Here is a 22,771-nt window from a genome sequence, read left to right as displayed (position 1 = left end):
TGGTCTTCAGCCCGTGGCAGGGAACTCTGGAGAGATGCTTGCCTGCCCCCAAGTTCTCATTCCAAGTCCTCGGGGCTTGCCCATGCTGGAAAGCAGCTCTGGGCTGGCGTCCAGCTTGGGGTGTCTCCCTGGGGCGCCCAGGATGGTGTTGTCACCTTGGGAGGCGTGAAGAGCATGCAGGCGTGGGCGGATTCCGGCCTGGAGTGGGGGTGAGGGTGGGGGCCCGGCTGTGGGCCTCGGCCTTCCCAGCCCAACCGCAGCCTGGCCTAAAAGGGCAGACAGATAATGAGTCCTTCCCGCCCCTGGCCCCAGAGAGGGAGGGGTTTCCTGACAGGAAATTGTCCTCCTCCGAGCACCCCCCCAACTCAGATCCAAGCTCTCAGCAGTCCTGGCTGAAGTAGCCTGGGGACAGGACAGCAGCTGGAACTGAAGGACGGGCAGGAAGACAGAGGTGAGTGTGCTGGGGACAGGGGGAAGGGGTCCCACCTCCCACTGGGAGCCCTTCTGGGAAAAGTGTTGCCCTGAATTGCACTGGACCAGAGCTGATGAGAACCTGTGCCTTGAACCCAGCAGGGGCTGGGGGGAAAGAGAGAATCTGGGGCCTGACCCCAGGGGGGTGCCGGCGAGAAGGCAGAAAGGAGATGAGAACAAGAGGAGGGTGCAGGGGAGAATTTGAGGACTCGAAGGGTCCAGAGAGGGTGCAAGGGAGCATTGGAAACCTTAGCCACCAAGGGAGAAGAGAGATGAGATGACATTGGGTAGAACGTCCTGCGAGTCTGGGTGGGAAGCCTGAGGCCAGGAAGGATCGAGTATTTGTTCCGTCCCAAGAGATGGGGTCTCGGAGATGGGAGACAGGGACCAGGTGGGGATTGAGATCAAGCAGGAGAGACCTAGATCAGGTTGGGATTGGAGATGCGGATGAGCTTGCAATGGGCTGGGCCCATGACAGGATTGTGTTTGGGGTCAAGGACTGGTTTGGGGTTGCACTGGTTGGGGTTGGGCTTGGGGACACACCATGCAGAAAGACTGTTCTCTAATGTAGACACTGAGCGTTAGAGGTGATGGATTCTGCAAACCGAGGTCAGGGCCGCTGCAGAAGGTTAGGAACTCCAGGGAAAAGGCTGGCAGTGAGGAAGAGGAGGAGGGGCTCAAAGAGGGAAGCTCTGGTGGCCAAGACATCCTGCGGGCCTGAGAGGCTGGGGGCTTGAGGGATGCCTCGGAAGTGAGTCAGGGGCTGGGCACTGGGAGGCAGACAGAGGGATGGAGGGGGCAGGATGTCAGCACCACTTTGCAGAGGCGGGTGTTGGAGCCAGGAAGGGGAAAGGCGTCGGAGCCAGTTTTGGGAAAATGTTGCAGCCAGTTTTGGGGATGCTGGATCCAGATTGGAGGCGATATTGAAGCCACGTGGGGGAAAGTCAGATGTAGTCTGGGCAAGGTTGACTTCAATTGGAGGGAAATTCAAGCCTGAAATTTTGAGAGGAAGATGGAGACAGCTATGGGGTGGAGGGGGGATGATGGAGCCATTTTGGGATAAGGCCTGTGGATGCTAGTTCAGAGGATGAAAGAGAAATCAAGGATGGCTGTGGTGGCTCATGACTGTAATCCCAGCACTTTGGGAGGCTGAGGCAGGTGGATCACTTGAGCTCAGGAGTTGGAGACCAGCCTAGGCAACAGGGCGAAACCTCATCTCTACTAAAAATACAAAAATTAGCCAGGTGTGGTGACTCACACTTGTAATCCCAGCTACTCGGGAGGTTGAGGTGGGAGGATTGCTTGAGCCTGGGAAGCAGAGGTTGCAGTGAGCCGAGACCACGCCACTGCACTCCAACCTGGGTGACAGAGTGAGACTGTCTAAAATATAAAAGAGAAGGACAGAGTGCAGTGGTTCACACCTGTAATCCCAGCACTTCGGGAGGCTGAAGCGGGTGGATCACAAGGTCAGGAGTTTGAGACCAGCCTGGCCAATATGGTGAAACCTCGTCTCTACTAAAAATACAAAAATTAGCCAGGCGTGGTGGTGGGTACCTGTAATCCCAGCTACTTGGGAGCCTGAGGCAGGAGAAATCACTTGAACCTAAGAGGTGGAGGTTGCAGTGAGCTGAAATCGTGCCATTGCACTCCAGCCTGGGTGACAGAGTAAGACTCCATCTCAAAAAAATAAAATAAAATAAAAGAGAAATGAGTGTGCAAATAATGTGTGTGCATGGGGGGTATCTATTGCACACAGCCATGGGGGCTCCAGGCAAGGGGTTGTCATGGTGACTGCCTCCTGGGGGGTGGGGGCCCATGGAGACTGGAAGGAGGTCCGAGAGTATTTCTAGGAACCGGAGGGTTGAGAAGCAGCAGCTCAGGGGTTGAAATAGGGGAGGAAAGAAGGGGCCTCTCCATAATGGAAAGGGGTGCTCTTACCCACAGCCTAGGCAACCCAGGCCTTTTGCACACCACCCTCTTTCCAGGCCTCCTGTCCACCCCCACACGTCTGCATAATCCTGACCCTGTCTCAACCTGCTCAGAACCCTGTCCTGGTGACAAACAAACTACGGGTCCAGCAACAGGAGAACGAGTGAACATCTGACCCTTTATGCAATTCATACAGTGGAATATTGCATAGCACTTAAATGAACTGGGGCTGTATAGCTAGACATGGATAAATCTCACAAGTTCATAATGTGGGCAAAAAAATAAATTTTAAAGCAAGTTACAAGATACAAATAGTATGATACCATTTATAGAGAGTCTGAAACCGTGTAAAACAGTATATTATTTCTGGATACAAGTCTATGGAGCATGGGATAAAAATCTACTTGGATGGATAGACAGTACATTCATTCTGGATGCTGGATTCCTTAAGAGAAGCCTAGAGCGAGTGGGACCAGGAGAGGTGGCGAGAGGAGGCTGCACGCATTTGTAATTCATTATTATTATTATTTTTTCTTGAGATGGAGTTTCGCTCTGTTGCCCAGGCTGGAGTGCAGTGGCACAGTCTGGGATCATTACAGCCTCTGCCTCCCAGGTTCAAGCAATTCTCCTGCCTCAGCCTCCCAAGTAACTGGGACTACAGGCACCTGCCACCACACCCAGCTAATTTTTGTGTTTTTAGTAGAGGCAGGGTTTCACCATGTTGACCAGGCTTGCCTCGAACTCCTGACCTCAGGTGATCCATCCGCCTCAGCCTCTCAAAGTACCGGGATTACAGGCGTGAGCCACTGCGCCTGGCTTATTCTTTAAAACAAAAATCAGGCCAGTTTGCAGTGGCTCACACCTATAATTCTAGCACTTTGGGAGGCCAAGGAGGGAGGATTGTTTGAGACCAGGAGCAGGAGTTCCAGACCAGCATGCACAATATAGCAAGACCTCATCTATAACAAAAAATGAAAAGATAAAATTAGCAGGGTGGGCCAGGGCGCGGTGGCTCAAGCCTGTAATCCCAGCACTTTGGGAGGCCGAGACGGGCGGATCACGAGGTCAGGAGATCGAGACCATCCTGGCTAATACGGTGAAACCCTGTCTCTACTTAAAAATACAAAAAACTAGCCGGGCGACGAGGCGGGCGCCTGTAGTCCCAGCTACTTGGGAGGCTGAGGCAGGAGAATGGCGTAAACCCGGGAGGCGGAGCTTGCAGTGAGCTGAGATCTGGCCACTGCACTCCAGCCTGGGTGGCAGAGCAAGACTCCGTCTCAAAAAAAAAAAAAAAAAAAAAAAAAAAAAATTAGCAGGGTGTCCCCGTTGCTTGGGAGGCAGAGGTGGGAGGATCGCTTGAGCCCAGGAGTTGGAGGCTGCAGTGAGCCATGATCACGCCAAGGCACTCCAGCCGGGCAACAGAGTGAGACCCTGTCTCTAAAGACAAAAGCAACAACAAAAACCTGAACCAAGAGAACAAATGTTTGTGTGAGCTGTGGCTAGGATTGTAGGCGCAGAGGTGTTTATTAAGCTTGTCTTCTGTACTTTTCTGAATGTTTGAACTATTTCATCGTTTTAAAAAGCACCCATCTGTGGCTCTGCAGGGCTCTTGGAAGAAAGTCTGTCCCTTATCAAGGAATTTAAAGCCTTGTATGGCCTGCTCCCAATGACCTCTTCCAGCTTGACTCACCCTCCTCCTCTCCACCCAAGGAATGAACTGTCTTGCCTCTTTGCTTCCTTCATTTCCTGTTTAGCACCCATTCCCTGAGTATCTGCCCTGTGCTGGGAGCTGGGGACACAGTGGTGACTAAGACAGCCCCAGCCCTGTCCTCCTGGGGTTTGCAGTCCAGTGAGGGACACAGATCTGTCCCCAGACAGGGATGACCCAGAGCAGGCAGGGGTGAGGTGTGAGAACCCAGGGACTGTGGGAGCCTGAGGGTCAGGGAGGGCTTCCTAGAGGAGGGGGCATGGGGCTGAGTCCTGAAGTGTGAGTCCTGAAGTCCTGACTGGAGCATGGTGAAGAGGTGTCTACGTAGAAGCACCAGCAGATGCTGAAACCTGGAGGGTCCCAGGGTAAGGAGGAGGCTACGGGACAGCGCTAGTGAGGTATGCAGCTGCCAGAGCATGAAGACTGTGGTGACAGGCCTCAGCTTTGTCCCAAAGTCACTAGGGAGCCATGGAAGGCTTAAGAGATGGAGAAGAGCAGGTCTGTGTTTTTTCAAGGTCCTGAAAGGTGGACTGGAGGTGCTAAGACTAGAGGCTGGGGACCAGGGAGAAGGCCAGAGCAGGGAAGTGGGTAAGGGTTCCGCTTGGGGTAGGGGCTATGGGAAGGGAGTGAAAGGAGGGAGTGCAGACTGAAGAGAGGCTTAGGAGATGGAATGGGCAGGACTCAGGACGCTGTGAAGGCAGGGACTGGAGCTGCCCTGGCCACCGCTGTGTCCCTAACACCTGCACAGGGCTGGGCCCATGGAAAATACCTAGTAAATTTTTTTGTTTTGTTGTTTTGTTTTTTGAGACTGAGTTTTGCTCTATCTCCCAGGCTGGAATGCGGTGGCAGGATCTCAGCTCACCGCAACCTCCACCTCCTGGGTTCAAGCAATTCTCCTGCCTCAGCTTCCTGAGTAGCTGGGATTACAGGCGCCTGCCACCACGCCTGGCTTTTTTTTTTTTTTTTTTTTTTGTATTTTTAATAGAGACAGGGTTTCGCCATGTTGGCCAAGCTGATCTCGAACTCCTGACCTCAGGTGATCCGCCCACCTCCGCCTCCCAAAGTGCTGGGATTACAGGCACGGAACCACCACACCTGGCCTCAAGCCATTTTAAAAGCATACAATTAAGTGGCATTTAATGCATTCACAGTGTTGTGCAACCATCCCCTTTATCTAGTTCCAGAGTGTTTTCCTTTCCCCAAAAGGAAACCCTGCATCCATTAGCAGTCACTTCCCATTCCCCGATTATCTCCAGTCCTATAGGTAATTGTCAGTCTCCTTTCCATCTCTAAGGATTTGCCTAGAGACCCGTGAGGCGACTCGCACCTGTAATCCCAGCACTTTGGGAGGCAGAGGCAGGCAGATCCCTTGAGGCCAGGAGTTTGAGACCAGCCTGGGCAACATAGCAAGACCCTGTCTCAATAAATAAATAAATAAAGTTGGGCATGGTGGTGCACACCTGTAATCCCAGCTGCTGAGGAGGCTGAGGTATGAGGATCGTTTGAGCCCAGGAGTTTCAGGCTGCAGTGAGCTATGATGGGGCCATTGCACTCCAGCACTGGGGGACAGGCTGAGACCCAGTCTCAAAAAAAAAAAAAAATTTAGGCTTTGCCTATTCTAGACATTTCCCAATAAGTTTTTGCCGAAGACATGAATGAGGGAGAGATGACAAGGGTACTAATCAAATAGGAGAGATGAAGGGGATGAGGGGGTGTAGGCAGGCGCTCAGGAGTCTGTCCTGGATGTCTGGATGGATGGTGGGACCTGGGTCCCCATACCATCTCTGTCCTTGGCTGACTGTGTCATCTTGGGAGGGAGCCTTCCCCTCACTGAGCCTGTTTCTCCACGGAATAGGAGCAAGAGGATCAACTTAAGACAGAGAATATTCCAGGCCATGAGCGGTGGCTCACGCTTGTAATCCCTGCACTTTGGGAGGCTGAAGTAGGTGGATCACCTGATGTCAGGAGTTCAAGACCAGTCTGGTCAACATGGTGAAACCATGTATCTACTAAAAATATAAAACTTAGCCTAGTGTGGTGGCACGCGCCTGTAGTCCCAGCTACTCAGGCTGAGGCAGGAGAATTGTTTGAACCTGGGAGGCAGAGGTTGCAGTGAGCCGAGATTGTGCCACTGCACTCCAGCCTGGGTGACAGAGTGAGTGAATGAGACTCCATCTCAAAAAAAAGGGAGAATATTCCAGACACGAACATTGCTCCTTAGTGACAGGGCAGGAGTAGGGTAAGGAAAGGTTCTAATGTGGATATGTAGGGAGAGCACCCAGGCGCTGGAATCAGACGGTCTGAGTGCAAATCCTGACTTTGTTGTCAAATCATCGTGGGACCTTAGGCAGGTGCCTTTGCCCTTCTGAGCCTCCATTTCCTCATCAAAATGAAGATAAAGAAAATCCCCAGCATGGCCGGGCATGGTGGTTCGTGTCTGTAATCCCAGGACTTTGGGAGGCTGAGGCAGGCGGATCACCTGAGTCCAGGAGTTTGAGACCAGCCTAGGCAACATGGCAAGATCTTCATCTCTACTAAAAATATGAAAAATTAGGGCCGGGCGCGGTGGCTCAAGCCTGTAATCCCAGCACTTTGGGAGGCCGAGACAGGCGGATCACGAGGTCAGGAGATCGAGACCATCCTGGCTAACATGGTGAAACCCCGTCTCTACTAAAAAAATACAAAAAACTAGCCGGGCGAGGTGGTGGGCGCCTGTAGTCCCAGCTACTCGGGAGGCTGAGGCAGGAGAATGGCGTGAACCCGGGAGGTGGAGCTTGCAGTGAGCTGAGATCCAGTCACTGCACTCCAGCCCGGGAGACAGAGCGAGACTCCGTCTCAAAAAAAGAAAAAAAAAAAAGAAAAATTAGCCAGACGTACTGTCATGCACCTGTAATCCCAGCTCCTCAGGAGGCTGAGGTGGGAGGATTACTTAAACCCAGGAAGTGGAGGCTGCAGTGAGCTGCACTCCAGCCTGGGTGACAGAGTGAGACTCTGTCTCAAGAAATAAAAACAACAAAAAAAGTCCCCACCTTGGGCTCCTGTAGTCCCAGCTACTCGGAAGCTGAGGCAGAAGAATGGCGTGAATCCAGGAGGCAGAGCTTGCAGTGAGCCAAGATCGCGCCACTGCACTCCAGCCTGGGGGACAAAGCAAGACTCCGTCTCAAAAAAAAAAAAAAAAAAAAAGTCCCCACCTTATAAGCTTGTGCAGATCCAGGGATTATTAAGTGCTCAGGCAAGTGTCTGGTACGCTCACCCCAAAGTGCTCGGTACACAGAGGCACTGTCATCCACACCACCATTGTCATCAGCATCATCCATGGTCATTATTTTTTCCCCCAGGTCCTCACCTGTCAAAATGCCTATCCTGAAGAATCTGGGAGTGTCAGACCCTAAGGTGCCCCGGGCAGGGACCTTGCCCCTGAGGTCCTCTCGGAACCCCTTTGAAGAAGTTTCAGGGCTGGAGGAAGAAGAGGCCGGGGAGCTGGGGTCCCTCCCCAATGGAACATCTTGTCGCCGCCGCGCCACCCTGGAGAAGCTTGCAGGCCTGGCCCCCTTCCGTCTGGGCTGGGCCCCGGGCCGGCGGGCAGGCAGCCCCGGGGATGGGCAGTCCCGCTCTTTCTTGGGCCGTGTGCTGGTACCAGGGATACGCAGGAGCTCAGCAGATTTTGGCCTCCTGGCCCGGCTGCATGGGACCCGAGCCCATGGCGACGAGGAGGCAGCAGGGGAGGCCGCCCGGAGACTGGCCTTCCTGAGACTCGGGCGTGGATCCAAGCCCCAGCGTGCGTCCCTGGCTGAGAGAGTGGTGCCTGCAGGCGAGGCAGCTCCAGAGCCGCCACCCAAGGTCCCAGAGCCCCCAAAGATGAAGGAGCCGTTGTCAGGTGAGTCCAGAGCCCTGACCCAGTCCTGGGAGAATTCCAGTGCCCATGTCCATCCCCAGCCCTGGTGGTCCCAGGCTTCATACTTAAGCCCATCCCAGGTGCCACCTGTGACCCCGACCTGCAATTCACGTGTCTGACTCACATCTCCTGCCTCCATGCCAGCTCCAACCCGTTACCACGGCAGTCCTAACTCCTGTCATCAACCTTCCTCTTCAGCGCCACCTGTTAATATACGCCCACCCTCAATCTTTGCCTCCTCCACCTGCCGTCTTCAGCCCTACTCCCACGTCTAAAGCCAAGTGAATACCTGATTTTGGTCCCATCTCTCCCCCTTCCCTTTCTATCCCCAATTTCTTCAATTTCTTTATTTTATTTTATTTATTATTATTATTTTTTGAGATGGAGTCTCGCCCTGCCGCCCAGGCTTGAGTGCAGTGGTGCAACCTCGGCTCACTGCAACCTCTGCCTCCCGGGTTCAAATGATTCTCCTGCCTCAGCCTCCCGAGTAGCTGATATTACAGGCATGTGCCACCACACCCAGCTAATTTTTGTATTTTACTAGAGATGAGGTTTCACCATGTTGACCAGGCTGGTCTCGAACTCCTGACCTCAAGTGATCTGCCTGCTTTGTCCTCCCAAAATGTTGCGATTACAGGTGTAAGCCACAGCACCTGGCCAATTTCTGCTTTTTATGAGGACACCACTCATATGGGATTTGGGTCTGCGCTATGATCTCCCTTTAATTTGATTGCCTCTGTAAAGACCCTATTTCCAAATCAGGTGACATTCTGATGTACCGGGGTGAAGACTTCACATATCTTTTTTTTCTGGGGGGACATAATTCAATCCCCAACACCACCCCATCTTCATCCTCAGTACCCATTCCTACTCCAAGCCCCAGTGTCTTCATCAATGCCTTTTCTGTTCTCACCCCACACTTATTCCAAGCCCACCATCAGTCTCTATCTGAGACACATCCATATGCTTCTCGTACAGCTCATCCTTTCCTCCAAATGCCATCTACTTTTGGAGACAGGGTCTCACTCTATCACCCAGACTGGAGGCTAGAGTGCAGTGCTGCAATCATGGCTCTCTGCAGCCCTGACCTCCTGGGCTCAAGCAATCCTCCCACCTTAGCAGCCTGAGTAGCTAGGACTACAGGCACAGGCGATCACACCTGGCTAATTTTTACATTTTTTGTAGAGATGGGGGTCTCACTATGTTGGTCAAGTTGGTCTTGAATTCCTGGCCTCAAGTGATCCTCCTACCTCAGCTTCCCAAAGTGCTGGAATGACAGGTGTGAGCCACCACGCCTAGCCCAAACACCATCTTTTTTTTTTTTTTTTTTTTAAGACAGAGTCTCACTCTGTTGCCCAGGCTGGAGTGCAGTAGCACGATCTCGGCTCACTGCAAGCTCTGCCTCCCAGGTTCACACCATTCTCCTGCCTCAGCCTCCCAAGTAGCTGGGACTACAGGCGCCTGCCACCACACCTGGCTAATTTTTTATATTTTTAGTAAAAATGGGGTTTCACCGGGTTAGCCAGGATGGTCTCAATCTGACCTTGTGATCTGCCTGCCTCGGCCTCCCAAAGTGCTGGAATTACAGGTGTGAGCCACCGCGCCTGGTCCCAAACACCATCTTTAATATCGATGTCTATGTCCAACACCATGGCAACCCCCAGCTGGTCCAGTCCCATTTCATATCCCATTCTTCCCCATGTTCACCTTCAACCCTTTTACACTCTTTTGGTCTCACTCTTAACCCCCAGCCCCAGGCCCCTCTCAGCATCCACCTTCCACCCATTTCCCTCCTCCGGCGACCTCCTTTTTTTTTTTTGCTTTGAGATGGGGTCTCACTCTGTTGCCCAGCTGGAGTGCAATGGTATAATCTTGGCTCACTGCAACCTCCACTTCCCGGGTTCAAGCAATTCTTCTGTCTCAACCTCCCGAGTAGCTGGGATTACAGGCATGCATCACCCCCATGCCTGGCTAAAATTTTTTTCCGTATTTTTAGTAGAAATGGGGTTTCGCCATATTAGCCAGGCTCGTCTCGAACTCCTGATCGCAGGTGATCCACCTGCCTCAGCCTCCCAAAGTGCTGGGATTACAGGCATGAGCCACCGCACTTGACCAGCAACCTCCTTATTCAGTCCTATTTGAGTTCCTAGTCCTTCTTCAGCCCCCAGTTTCAACTCCAATTCCAAATTCAACCTCCTCTTCATCCCTAATCTATCTTCACCCCTATCCTGAGTCCCAATCCTAAACCCTCATCCCCAACCCCTCCATCTTCAATTCCATCCACATTCCTATTCCTAAGCCCAACTCACTTCCAGAATTCATCTTCAAACTCAACATCAATCTTTTTTTTTTTTTTTTTTTTTTTTTTTTTTTTTTTTTTTTTACGACGGAGTCTAGCTCTGTCATGCAGGCTGGAGTGCAATGGTGAGATTTCAGCTCACTGCAACCTTCGCCACCCCGGTTCAAGCAATTCTCCTGTCTCAGTCTCCTGAGTAGCTGGGACTACAGGCATACACCACCATGCCCGGCTAATTTTTGTAATTTTAGTAGAGATTACGTTTCACCATATTGCTCAGGCTGGTCTCGAACTCCTGACCTCAGGTGATCCGCCCAACTCCCAAAGTGCTAGGATTACAGGCGTAAGCCACCATGCCCGGCTTTCACATCAATCTTTATGTCCTTTCCATCCTCAGATTTCACCTACACTCCCCTTCCCCACCTTTCCAACCTCATCCCTACCCAGATCCCAATGTCATTCTTCCCTCCTTTCCCATTTCTGTCCAGACTCCCACCCGACTTAATCCTAACCCTAAACTCCCTCATCCCCACCCCCACCTTCCCCCCATCCTCACCTCCAGCCCCATCCCCATCCTTGTCCCAATCCCCATCTTAATTCACTGCCATCCCCAGCCCTGCCTTTATCTCTGCTCCTGTGCCTGAGCTCTGCTTTTAGCCCTGAGGCCTGAGCTGCTCCAGGGCTGGGGACTCAGGAGAGCCTTTTCTGTCCTCTGATGCCCTGCGCGTTCTGGCCAGAGGCTATTTCAGCCCCAGCTCCCTGGGGACTGGGAGGGCACTAGAGGGAGGTGAGGAGGGGGTGACTAGAGCCCCGCCTTCTGGAAACGGATGGGCAGAAATAGCGCTGGCCAGGAAATAGTTTCTCTGCCAGGGAGGAAGTGGAGGGGGGTGGAGGTGTCGAGGGTAACCCTGGGCTGCCAGGACCCTCCTTCAGCCTCAGAGGCCTTCCAGCCCCACGACTCCCCTTTCTCCAGACAGTCTGAACTCATCAGAGGGCCAGATCACCCCACAGCCATCCCCACCCCAAAAAGACCCCATCAGTGGTCCTACATCCTCTCCTCATCTCCAAGCCCCCACCCTGCCCCTCCTGCTCCCACCGCTGCCTCCATTCCTCTCCCCCTTACCTGGCTCCTCTCTCAATCCTCTCGCCTCCTCCGACCCCTCCTGCATCTCTCCACCCCGTAACCTCCCCAGATCCCTTCTTCAGTTACAGGCATTTTTCTTTTCTCTCTCTCTCTTTTTTAAGTTTTTATTTATTTATTTTTGAGATGGAGTCTCACTCAACATGTTGCCCAGGCTGAAGTGCAGTGGCGCAATCTCGGCGCACTGCAACATCCGCCTTCCGGGTTCAAGCGATTCTTTTGCCTCGCCCTCCCGAGTAGCTGATATTATAGGGGTACGCCACTACGCCCGGCTAATTTTTGTATTTTTAGTAGAGACGAGGTTTCGCCGTGTTGGCCAGGCTGGTCTTGAACTCCTGACCTCAAGTGATCTGCCAGCCTCGGCCTCCCAAAGTGCTGGGATTACAAGCATGAGCCCCTCACCCTGCCCCCTCCCCTACATCCTTCATCCAACACCCTTCTTTCTTGCTCTTCTCCGGGCTCTTTTCTGCCCCCAACACCTTCCCGCCTCCTGTAACCCTTTTCCCCTCATCTCCCTTCGCTTCCTAAGCACCCCCCCACCCCTGCGTCCGGCATCGCCCCCCTCCCCCCACGCACTGCTGACCTCCCGCCTTCCCCCCTGCAGTGCTGGAGATCCTGAGCCTGATCCAGCAGCGCGAACTAGCGCGCGCGGACGAGCACATCCTGGAGCTGGAGGCCGAGGAGCTGGCGCCGTCGGGGGGCGGCGCACCTGGGCCTCCCAAGGCCGAGGGCGCTGGCGGGGGCCGCCGGGCGCGAGACGTGGCGCTGCTGTACGAGGCCCTGCAGCGTGAGCTGTGGGCGCTGGTGCGCGAAACCCTGGCGGGCCCCGGGCCGGGCGCGTGCGCCGGGGCGGGCGCTGTGGCGCAGCTGGGCCAGGTGCTGGTGCAAGAGGAGGCGGCGGATGGGCGTCGAGGGCCCGGGGCGGCCCGCAAGCTGCGCGCCCGCTGGGCCGAAGCCGTGGCGCGCGCGGCCCGGGAGCGACTAGAGGCGGCGGCTCCCGGGGCGCCCGGAGGCCTGGCCGGGCAGCTGGAGGCGCTGCGGGCGCGGTTGCTGGAAGATATGGCCGTTGTGCGGGGCCGCCTGGCCCCCGCCTACCCCGCCGGCCTGGGCGCCTTCGGCGTCTACCTGCGAGGCTACCACGGGGCCCTGGCCGAGTGGCTGGGGGCCTCCGCCCGTCGCAGGCTGCCGCTGGCCGACCGCTATGCGCTGCTGCACTGGCACAATCAGGTCTACCCCAGGTGAGCTGGACTCGGTTGCCAACCCCCGAAAGCCCCAGTCCCAACCCCTAGCACTGGCCTCTTCAGACATTAAGGACCTTGGGACAGCTGACCCTACAGTCCTAGCACTTAGCACCATTGACCCATCCAGTCGTCAGCACCGCTGACAGTTATAATCCTAGAATGGAATTGCTACCCAGGCTTCCGGTTCCAGCGCCTCAGTGCCACGAACCCTTGCAGTCCTAGAAGAGCTCCGGCACCACTGTTGTCCAAGAACCTCAGCGCTCTGTCAACACTTACACTCTAGATCGCCTCACTGTCCACCCTTCCAGTCCCCGAATCTTAGCACCGTTGATTCCTCCAGTCCTAGAACCTTCGCGTGGCTACGTTTCCGTTCCTAAAATTTCAACACCATTCATTCTTCTAGACCTACATACAACCTTAGCATCATCAGACAGTTACACTCCTAGCATCTTTTTTAAATCTTTTTTTTTTTTTTTTTTTTTTTGAGACGGAGTCTCGCTCTGTCGCCCAGGCTGGAGTGCAGTGGCCGGATCTCAGCTCACTGCAAGCTCTGCCTCCCGGGTTTATGCCATTCTCCTGCCTCAGCCTCCCCAGTAGCTGGGACTACAAGCGCCCGCCACCTCGCCCGGCTAGTTTTTTGTATTTTTTAGTAGAGACGGGGTTTCACCATGTTAGCCAGGATGGTCTCGATCTTCTGACCTCGTGATCCGCCCGTCTCAGCCTCCCAAAGTGCTGGGATTACAGGCTTGAGCCACCGCGCCCGGCCTACACTCCTAGCATCTAAGTAACACCGATGCTTCCAGTCTTAGAATCCTAGCATTCCCACCCTTTCAGACCTAGAACCTATTGGCACCATTGAGTCTTCAAGTTCTACAATTTTAGCACTATCAACAGTTTCAATCCTAGTCGCTCAGCACCGTGGGCCCACCAGTCCGAGAACCTGGGCTTCATGACACTTTCGCTGCTAGAATCTTAGCTGTTCACACTTTGAGTCCTAGAGTTTTAGCGCCGTTGACCATTCCTTCCTAGAACCATAGCCCCACTGACCCCTAACCTTAATACAATGACACTTAGAATTCTAGAATCCTACACTGCTCTCTCTTTAGAGCCTAGGTCAGTAATAGTGTTGACATTTCCAATCTTAGAACTTAGAATTTATGACTCAACCATAGAAGCTTAGTACCAATGAACCTTTGAATCCTAAACCTTAGCCTCATTCCCTCTTTCGGTCTTAGAACCTCAACGCTGTTGATCCTTCTAGTTTTAGGACTTTATTTATTTATTTATTTATTTTTGGGACAGAGTCTTGCTCTGTCGCCCAAGCTGGAGTGCAGTGCTGTCATCTCCGCCCACTGCAACCTCCGCCTTCTGGGTTCAAGCAATTCTCCTGCCTCAGCCTCCCAAGTAGCTGGGATTTATATAGGCGTCCACCACCATGCACAGCTAATTTCTGTATTTTTAGTAGAGATGGGGTTTCACCATGTTGGCCAGGCTGGTCTTGAACTCCTAACCTCAGGTGATCCACTTGACTCGAACTCCCAAAGTGTTGGGATTACATGCCAACCATGGGATTACGAGCCACCGTGCCCGGCCTAATTTTTTTGCATTTTTAGTAGAGGCGGGGTTTTACCATTTTGGCCAGGCTGGTCTCAAACTCCTGACCTCAAGTGATCCACCCACCTTGGCCTCCCAAAGTGCTTCGATTACAGGTGTGAGCCACCACACCTGGCCCAGTTTTAGGACTCGAGTGCTGTTCGCCCCTTGAATTCTATAAGGATAGCCCCCAGAACCTCAATGCCACGGTCCCTCCCAGTCCTAGAATCTTATTACTGTTGAGGCTTTGTGTCCTAAAACATATCCATTCTTGTGCCTGGGGGATGGAATATGGTGATTAGCTACCTCCAGGTCACCTGTCTACCCCAGAGAAAAGGGAGTTAGCCACATCCAAGCCACACATTGGGCAGTGAAGGGGGTGGGTGGTTCTTCCAACAAAATCAGGGTGCTGTCACCAGAAGACTGGGAAGGCAACAGATACCCACATCAACCACATAGATCTGATTTGGGAATGTATGTTGATAATGCTCTCATGTTATCTATAAGGGATGGAGGCAGGATAGGGAGTCCAGAAAGCTTCCTAAAGTGCTGGGAACTGGGTTTGGTCCAATTTATAGGGAGATGGTGTTTATAATTAAGAGGATGCCGTGAGCCCAAGTCTGGGGTGTATGGGGGTGGATATTGATGATATCACATAGCTCCAGGCATGTAAGCAACTAGAAGGTGGGGAGCAAGGGCTGGACTGGGGAAGCCTGCAAGGCCAGGTAAGGGAGCAGGGCTTCAGAGCATAGGCGCAAAGGGAACTTCTGTCTGTTGAAACAGATCATGGGCGAAGCTTTGCGTGTCAGATCTTCAAGCCTGAACTTGACCCTTAAATATCATGCCCGGACACCATCCATCAGGGAGCTGACTCAGAGAGCTGGAGCCGGGGAGGCAACAATTCCAAAGACTTCCTCTGAGGGATGAGCAGAGCTGACTTAGAGAGAGGAAGGGAGTGGCCTAGGGTCACAGAAACAGTGGGTAGGAGGGTGTAGGGAAGGAGCCAACTGCCCAGCCCCACTTTTCACAGACCTCCTTTTCTCTCACCCCCACCCCCAGAGAGGTCTTAGGGTTGGTGGACATGGCTGCCCTGGAGAATGGGGAGCTGGGGCCCCTTTTGTCCCCTGGCACCCTGCGGGGTTTGGAGGATGAATGCGTCACAGATGTTAAGGTACCTGGGACTTTGCATTTTGGAAGTGGGAGGTGCTGTGGAGGGAGGGAGGGGGTCACAGTGGGCTTGGGAGGCCTGTCCCCTCCCCCTTTCACTCTTTCAGCTCCCTTTTCCCTTTATGAATTTCTGAGTTCTGTCCATACGCCATAGACACAAAGGCCGCCTGTACAGAGACACTTGGTAAAGGTTCAGTATATCTGGACACTTCAAACCTTAGAGTACAAGAAAGTCACAGAACTGGGCCGGGCGCGGTGGCTCACGCCTATAATCCCAGCACTTTGGGAGGCCGAGGTGGGTGGATGACAAGGTCAGGAGATCAAGACCATCATGACTAACACGGTGAAACCCCGTCTCTACCCAAAAAATACAAAAAATTAGCCGGGTGTGGTGGCAGGCGCCTGTAGTCCCAGCTACTCGGGAGGCTGAGGCAGGAGAGTGGCGTGAACCCGGGAGGCGGAGCTTGCAGTTAGCGAAGATGGCGCCACTGCACTCCAGCCTGAGTGACAATGTGAGACACCGTCTCAACAACAACAACAACAAAAATTGTTTTGTGAAACATTTAAAAAGTTAGCTGGGTGTGGTGGCAGGTGCCTGTAGCCTCAGCTACTCAGGAATCTGTGGCAGGAGGATTGAGTCCAGGAGTGTGAGGCTGCAGTAAGCCATGATGGTGCCACTGCACGCCAGCCTGGGGGACAGAGCAAGACACGGCCTCTAAAGAAAAACAATATTTAATATAAATAATACTTAATACATATTATGTACTAGTAGGATTTATATTAAATATAATATTTAATTTAATGTATATTAAATGTAAATATTAAATATACATTATGTATATGTATTAACATAAATAATTATACACATTGTAAATAATATACACATGTGTACATTAATGTACATATATGTATATTAATGTACATGTATCTTTTTTTTTTTGAGATGGAGTTTCGCTCTTGTTGCCTAGGCTGGAGTGCAGTGGCACGAACTCGGCTCACCGCAACCTCCTCCTCCTGGGTTCAAGTGATTCTCCTGCCTCAGCCTCCCAAGTAGCTGGGATTACAGGCATGCACCACCATGCCCGGCTAATTTTGTATTTTTAGTAGAGATGGGGCTTCTGCATGTTGGCCAGTCTGGTCTCGAACTGTTGACCTTGGTGACCTGCCCACTTAGGCCTCCCAAAGTACTGGGATTACGTGCATGAGCCACTGAGCTTGGCCGAACCACAGACTTTTGATACAAAAGTTCCAAACCACAGAGTTAGGAGTGGGAAGGGCTGCGGAAGTTTTCTGGCTCAGCCTCCCTCCCCAGCATCACCTTGACAAGCTCATAGCTAGAAACCAGAACTGCTTGGGGCTAAGGTATAGGGCATTGTGGTAGGACAAAGAGATAGAAAAAGACCCCCAGGCAGCCCCCAACTCCTGCCTGTCTCCCGTCTCCCCACTGTAGGCTCAGACCCGGGCCGCCCTTCTCCGTGTGCTGCAGGAGGACGAGGAGCACTGGGGGAGCCTGGAGGACCAGCCCAGCAGCCTGGCCCAGGATGTGTGTGAGGTAGGAGGTGGAGGGAGGCTTGGGGAATGGACTGGACGGCGCAGGTGTGGGAAAGTGAGACCTTGCCCCTCCTTACCTCTTCTCGTCGCCCTGGACCTCGCAGCTGCTGGAAGAGCACACAGAGCGAGCACCCCGCATCAGCCAGGAGTTTGGGGAGCGGATGGCCCACTGCTGCCTGGGGGGGCTGGCAGAGTTCCTACAGAGGTAGGGGAACCTGGGAGCATGGGTTAGCTCTGCTGGGGTTGGGCATCGGGACCTGGGATCCTACAGAGAGAGGAGAGATGAGAGGGAGTCACCTAAGGACAGGTAGAGTGCCACCACAGGGATGGTGGCTTTGGCAGGAACCATCCTGGTGCCCAGCCAGGAACCCTGACCCAACAGCGCCCCATCTGTCCCCTTTCCTCCCACCAGCTTCCAGCAGCGTGTGGAGCGATTCCATGAGAACCCAGGAGTCCGGGAGATGCTACCTGACACCTATATCAGCAAGACCATCGCCCTGGTCAACTGCGGCCCCCCGCTGAGGTGAGGGCATCCCTGGTGTGATGGAGGGAGGACCAATCCAAGGTGGAAGCTGACCTGGGATGCCCAGATCCTGGGTGGGGATTGCAGAACTGACTTGGGAGCCTGAGCATGGCACCTTAGAAGCATAAAATCTGGGAGTCCTTGAAACAGCCATAGCACCACAGAGCATCTGAATATTGGAATGTTCGAATTATAGAAACCTAGACCCCAGACTCAAGACTCTTAAGAATGACAGGATTTTTTTTTTTGTCTTTTTATCCTTTTTGATTAGTTTAATTAAAAAAAAAAAAAGATGGGGGCCGGGTGTGGGGGCTCACGTCTGTAATCCCAGCACTTTGGGAGGCCGAGGCGGGTGGATCATGAGATCAGGAGAGCAAGACCATCCTGGCTAACATGGTGAAACCCCATCTCTACTAAAAATACGAAAAAATTAGCCGGGCGTGGTGGCGGGCGCCTGTAGTCCCAGCTACTCAGGAGGCTGAGGCAGGAGAATGGCGTGAACCCGGGAGGCGGAGCTTGCAGTGAGCCGAGATCGTACCACTGCACTCCAGCCTGGGCAACAGAGTGAGACTCCGTCTCAAAAGAAAAAAAAAGAGAGAGAGAGATGAGGGTCAGCTGGGCACAGTGGCTCACACCTGTAATCCCAGCACTTTGGGAGGCCGAGGTGGGCAGTTCATCTGAGGTCAGGAGTTCAAGACCAGCCTGATCAACATGGTGAAACCCCATCTCTAAAAAAATAGAAAAATTAGCCAGGCATGATGGCAGGTGCCTGTAATCCCAGCTACTCAGGAGGCTGAGGCGGGAGGATTGCTTGAATCCGTGAGGCGGAGGTTGCAGTGAGCCGAGATCCCGTCACTGCACTGCAGCCTGGGCAACAGAGCAAGACTCTGTCTCAAAAAAAAAAAAGAAAAGAAAAGAAAAGAGATGAGGATCTCTCTATGTTGCCCAGGCTGGTCTTGAACTCCCAGGCTCAAGTGATGCTCCTGCCTCAGCCTCCCAAAATGCTGGCATTACAAGTGTGAGCCACCGCGCCTGGCCATTCCCATTTCGTATCATTGTGGCAGTCTGTGTTCTTCCATTGCTGAATGGAGAATAGTCCAGACCGAGCACTTTCTGCTCAAATCACAAACACTGGGCCCTTGACCCAGCAGATCCTCTAGGAATCCACCCTTCAGAGGCCAAAAGTTCATGGGAGATGACATGTGTGCGGGGTTCCTCCCTGGAAAAAATGGAACCAACTGTCCATCTATCGGGGGCCAATTAAATAAATGATGGGACAGCTAAGCAGTGGAATCCAGCACAGATGTTAAAAAGGAGCGTGAGAACTCTTCATGCCCTGACGGAAAAGTCTCCAAGCTGTTGAAGGAAAGAGCAGAAGTGGGTATACTATTCTACCATTTGTATTACAAAAAATAATAATAATGGCCGGTGCAGTGGCTCACGCCTGTAATCCTAGCACTTTGGGAGGCCGAGGTGGGCAGATCATGAGGTCAGCAGATCGAGACCATCCTGGCTAACATGGTGAAACCCCGTCTCCACTAAAAATACAAAAAATTAGCTGGGCGTGATGGTGGGTGCCTGTGGTCCCAGTTACTCAGGAGGCTGAGGCAGGAGAATGGCGTGAACCCGGGAGGCGGAGTTTGTAGTGAGCCGAGATCGCACCACTGCCCTCCAGCAGGGTGACAAAACGACACTTTGTCTCAGAATAAATAAATAAATAATAATAAATGGCCGGGGCAGGATGCAGTGGCTCACGCCTATAATTCCACACTTTAGGAGGCCAAGGTGGGCAGATCTCTTGAGGTCAGGGTTTCAAGACCAGCCTGACCAACGTGGTGAAAACCTGTCTCTACTAAAACTACAAAAATTAGCCGGGTGTGGTGGCCGGCACCTGTATTCCCAGCTACCTGGGAAGCTGAGGCAGGAGAATCACTTGAACCTGGGAGGCGGAGGCTGCAGTGAGCCGAGATCGTGCCATTGCACTCCAGCCTGGACAACAGGAGCAAAAGTCTGTCTCAAAAAAAAAAAAGAGAAGAGTAAGGGTAGAGTTTCAGAGTCGTAGACTATCAGAACCACAGACTTTTAGAATGGAGGCCTCCCCACTCTCACCCAGAAAGCACCAAGAGAAACTGAGACCCGAAGACCCAGCAAGACCTCCCCCAATGTACCCTAGACCTCCTAGCCATCCATCCCTCAGCCCCCCAATATCCATGAGTCCACTGACATCCCGACATCCCCAATCCCCAGACACCCCCAACCTGTCAAGTATCCCCTGTCCCCTCTCCAGAGTCCCTGACCTTCCTTGCCTCCCATCTGACCTGTCACCCCTGTGCCCCTCTGTTCTACCTAAGGGGAGACAGGTCTAGGCAGTTGGGCTGAGATGTTGGGGTCCCTCACTTTTGGCTCTGTTGATCCCCACAGAGCTCTGGCCGAGCGCCTGGCCCGGGTGGGGCCCCCAGAAAGCGAGCCTGCCCGGGAAGCGTCTGCTAGTGCTCTGGACCGTGTGACCCGGCTCTGCCACCGTGTGGTGGCCGACCTGCTATTCCAGGAGCTGCAGGTGAGTGAGGTGGGAGGCCAGGGTTGGGGCCCTTGCCGGGACAGGGAAGTGCTCCCGCCTCAACCACCATCCTCCAGTGCCCTTTAGCCCAAAGCTCAGTGTTTGGGAAGCAGACAGGGGCGGGGGGCGGGGGCGGTTAGGGCCACGCCTGGGCTGTTGGTGGGGTGGAGAGGGTGCAGGAAGGAAGACATGAGGATGTGACCAGGGGGAGAACAGAGGGCCATCAGCAGGAGGGGGCTTGAGGTTTGGGTGGAGCCCCTCCCCACTGAGGTCCCCCAAATCCCTGCTTAGGCTCTCCTAGACCTCAGAGCCCCCTACACCCATCTCTAGGCCCTCGTGCCCACCCTATAAGGATTTGGTGCAAAGGTGGGTTAGTGAATGTGGTGGCGGGGGGTGGGAGCACTGAGGAGAGAGACTGCAGGCGGAGTGTGTTCCTGGCCATAACACAAGCTCAACCCATGTTATACAGTGGACCACTCCCCTTCTCTGCTCTGAATCCTCTCAGAACTCCCAGCTCACGCAGGGCAAATGCCAAAATCCCGCCGTGGCCCCCACAGCCCTGCACAGTCAGCCCCTTCCCTCTCCCTTCTCTCTCTCACAGACCTCATCTCCTCCCTCTGCCCGCCCCCCAACTCTCCCGCTAACCCCCACGCCAGCCACACCAGCCCCCTTGCTGTCTCTTAACCCAGTAGGCACATTCCTGCCTCAGGGCCTTTGCACTTGTCCTTCCCTCTGCCTGGAATGCTCTCCCTCTCACAGCCACATAGCTCCCTCTCACGCCTCTTTCAAATCTTGTTTTGTTTTGAGACAGAGTCTCCCCGTGTCGCCCAGGCTGCAGTGGAGTGGCACAATCTTAGCTCACTGCAACCTCTGCCTCCCAGGTTCAAGCAATTTTCCTGCCTCAGCCTCCCTAGTAGCTGGAACTACAGGCATGCACCACCACGCCTAGCTAATTTTTGTGTAGTTTTAGTAGAGATGGGGTTTCACCATGTTGGCCAGGCTGGTCTCGAACTCCTGGCCTCATGTGATCTGCCCACCTCGGCCTCCCAAAGTGCTGTGTGAGCCACCACGCCCTGCCTCAAGTCTTGACTCAAGTGTCACCTCAGTGTGACCTTTTCTGATTGCCCCATTTAAAACAGAAGCCCTGGCCAGGTGCGGTGGCTCATGCCTGTAATCCCAGCACTTTGGGAGGCAAAGGTGGGCGGATCACTTGAGGTCAGGAATTTGAGACCAGCCTGGCCAACGTGGCAAAACCCCGTCTGTACTAAAATTACACAAATTAGCCACGCGTGGCAGCACACGCCTGTAATCCCAGCTACTCCGGAGGTTGAGACAGGAGAATTGCGTGAACCCAGGGGGCGGAGGTTGCAGTGAGCCGAGATCATGCCATTGCACTCCAGCCTGGGTGACAGAGTGAGACTCCCTCTCAAAAAACAAAAAAAAGAAGCCCCTAGACGAAACCCCCCTCCCAACTTCCTGCTGTTTTCCTCCAAAGCACTTACTGCCACCTGCCATGCTATAGCGTTTGCCACCACACCCAGCTAATTTTTGTATTTTTAGTAGAGACGGGGTTTTACCATGTTGGCCAGGATGGTCTTGATCTCTTGACCTCGTGATTTGCCCACGTTGGCCTCCCAAAGTGCTGGGATTATAGGCATGAACCACCGTGCCCTCCCTATTTATTTGTATTTCTGGTAGAGACAGGGTCTCACTATGTTGCCCAGGCTGGTCTTGAACTCCTGGGCTCAAGCAATCCTCTTGACTTGGCCTCCCAAGGTGTTGGGATTACAGATGTAAGCCACCACACCCAGCTTGCTATCTTAAATGTACAGACTTCGTAGCAACAGCAAACACATTCTCAGGACTCACTGTGCCAGGTGCTTGAGAGTATTGGTTCGTTTAATTCTCACTGCAATCCTACAAGATGGGTTGTAGGTTCATTTTACAGGTGAGGAAGATGAGACCAGCAAATGGCAGAGCCCATTGCAAATCTACGATCTTAATCTATAAACCACTGTGTGGCTGGGTATGGTGGCTCACACCTGTAATCCCAGCACTTTGGGAGGCCGAGACTGGCAGATCACGAGGTCAGGAGATCGAGACCATCCTGGCTAACACGGTGAAACTCCGTCTCTACTAAAAATACAAAGAATTAGCCGGGCGTGGTGGTAGGTGCCTGTAGTCCCAGCTACTAGGGAGGCTGAGGCAGGAGAATGGCATGAACCCGGGAGGCGGAGGTTGCAGTGAGCTGAGATCGCGCCACTGCACTCCAGCCTGGGCGACAGAGCGAGACTCCATCTCAAAAAAACAAAAAACAAACAAAAAAAACCACTACGTGTTTTTGCTTTTTTGTTTTTGTTTTTGTTTTTGAGACGGAGTCTCGCTCTGTCACCCAAGCTGGAATTACAGGTATGAGCCACTGTGTCCGGCTTTATAAACCACTATGTATGTTTTGAGAGAGAGAGACAGAGACAGAGAGAGCGGAAGCAAAAGAAACAGGGAGAGACTGAGAAAACAAGATAGGTGAGGGAGGAAGGAAAGGAGAGAGACTGGGACAAAAGGACAAAGGCAGAGACATCAGAACCAGCTAGAGACAGACCACGCATGGTGGCTCACGCCTGTAATCTTAGCACTTTGGGAAGCCAAGGCGGGCAGATCACTTGAGGTCAGGAGTTTGAGACCAGCCTGGCCAACATGGT

The 22,771-nt window shown here is 53.3% G+C and overlaps 1 protein-coding gene across 1 annotated transcript in view; it reads left to right on the top strand.

The window, feature by feature from the left end:
* Window positions 1–389: 389 nt before the first annotated feature.
* The window catches only part of EXOC3L2 (exocyst complex component 3 like 2), a 33,759-nt gene continuing 11,377 nt past the window's right edge, over window positions 390–22,771 (top strand). Inside the window, exons 1-8 of the mRNA XM_010377496.2 lie at window positions 390–451; window positions 7,447–7,985; window positions 12,045–12,678; window positions 15,334–15,445; window positions 16,892–16,993; window positions 17,097–17,197; window positions 17,405–17,515; window positions 19,937–20,072. Coding sequence (XP_010375798.2) covers window positions 7,463–7,985; window positions 12,045–12,678; window positions 15,334–15,445; window positions 16,892–16,993; window positions 17,097–17,197; window positions 17,405–17,515; window positions 19,937–20,072 — 1,719 coding nt within the window. The 5' untranslated portion in view covers window positions 390–451; window positions 7,447–7,462. The remainder of the gene's footprint in view (window positions 452–7,446; window positions 7,986–12,044; window positions 12,679–15,333; window positions 15,446–16,891; window positions 16,994–17,096; window positions 17,198–17,404; window positions 17,516–19,936; window positions 20,073–22,771) is intronic.

The sequence above is a fragment of the Rhinopithecus roxellana genome, chromosome 12 (assembly GCF_007565055.1).
Source record: "Rhinopithecus roxellana isolate Shanxi Qingling chromosome 12, ASM756505v1, whole genome shotgun sequence".
Classification (NCBI taxonomy): Eukaryota; Metazoa; Chordata; class Mammalia; order Primates; family Cercopithecidae; genus Rhinopithecus; species Rhinopithecus roxellana.
The sequence above is the reverse complement of the archived record's forward strand: the minus strand, read 5'-3'. Positions and strand labels throughout refer to the sequence as shown.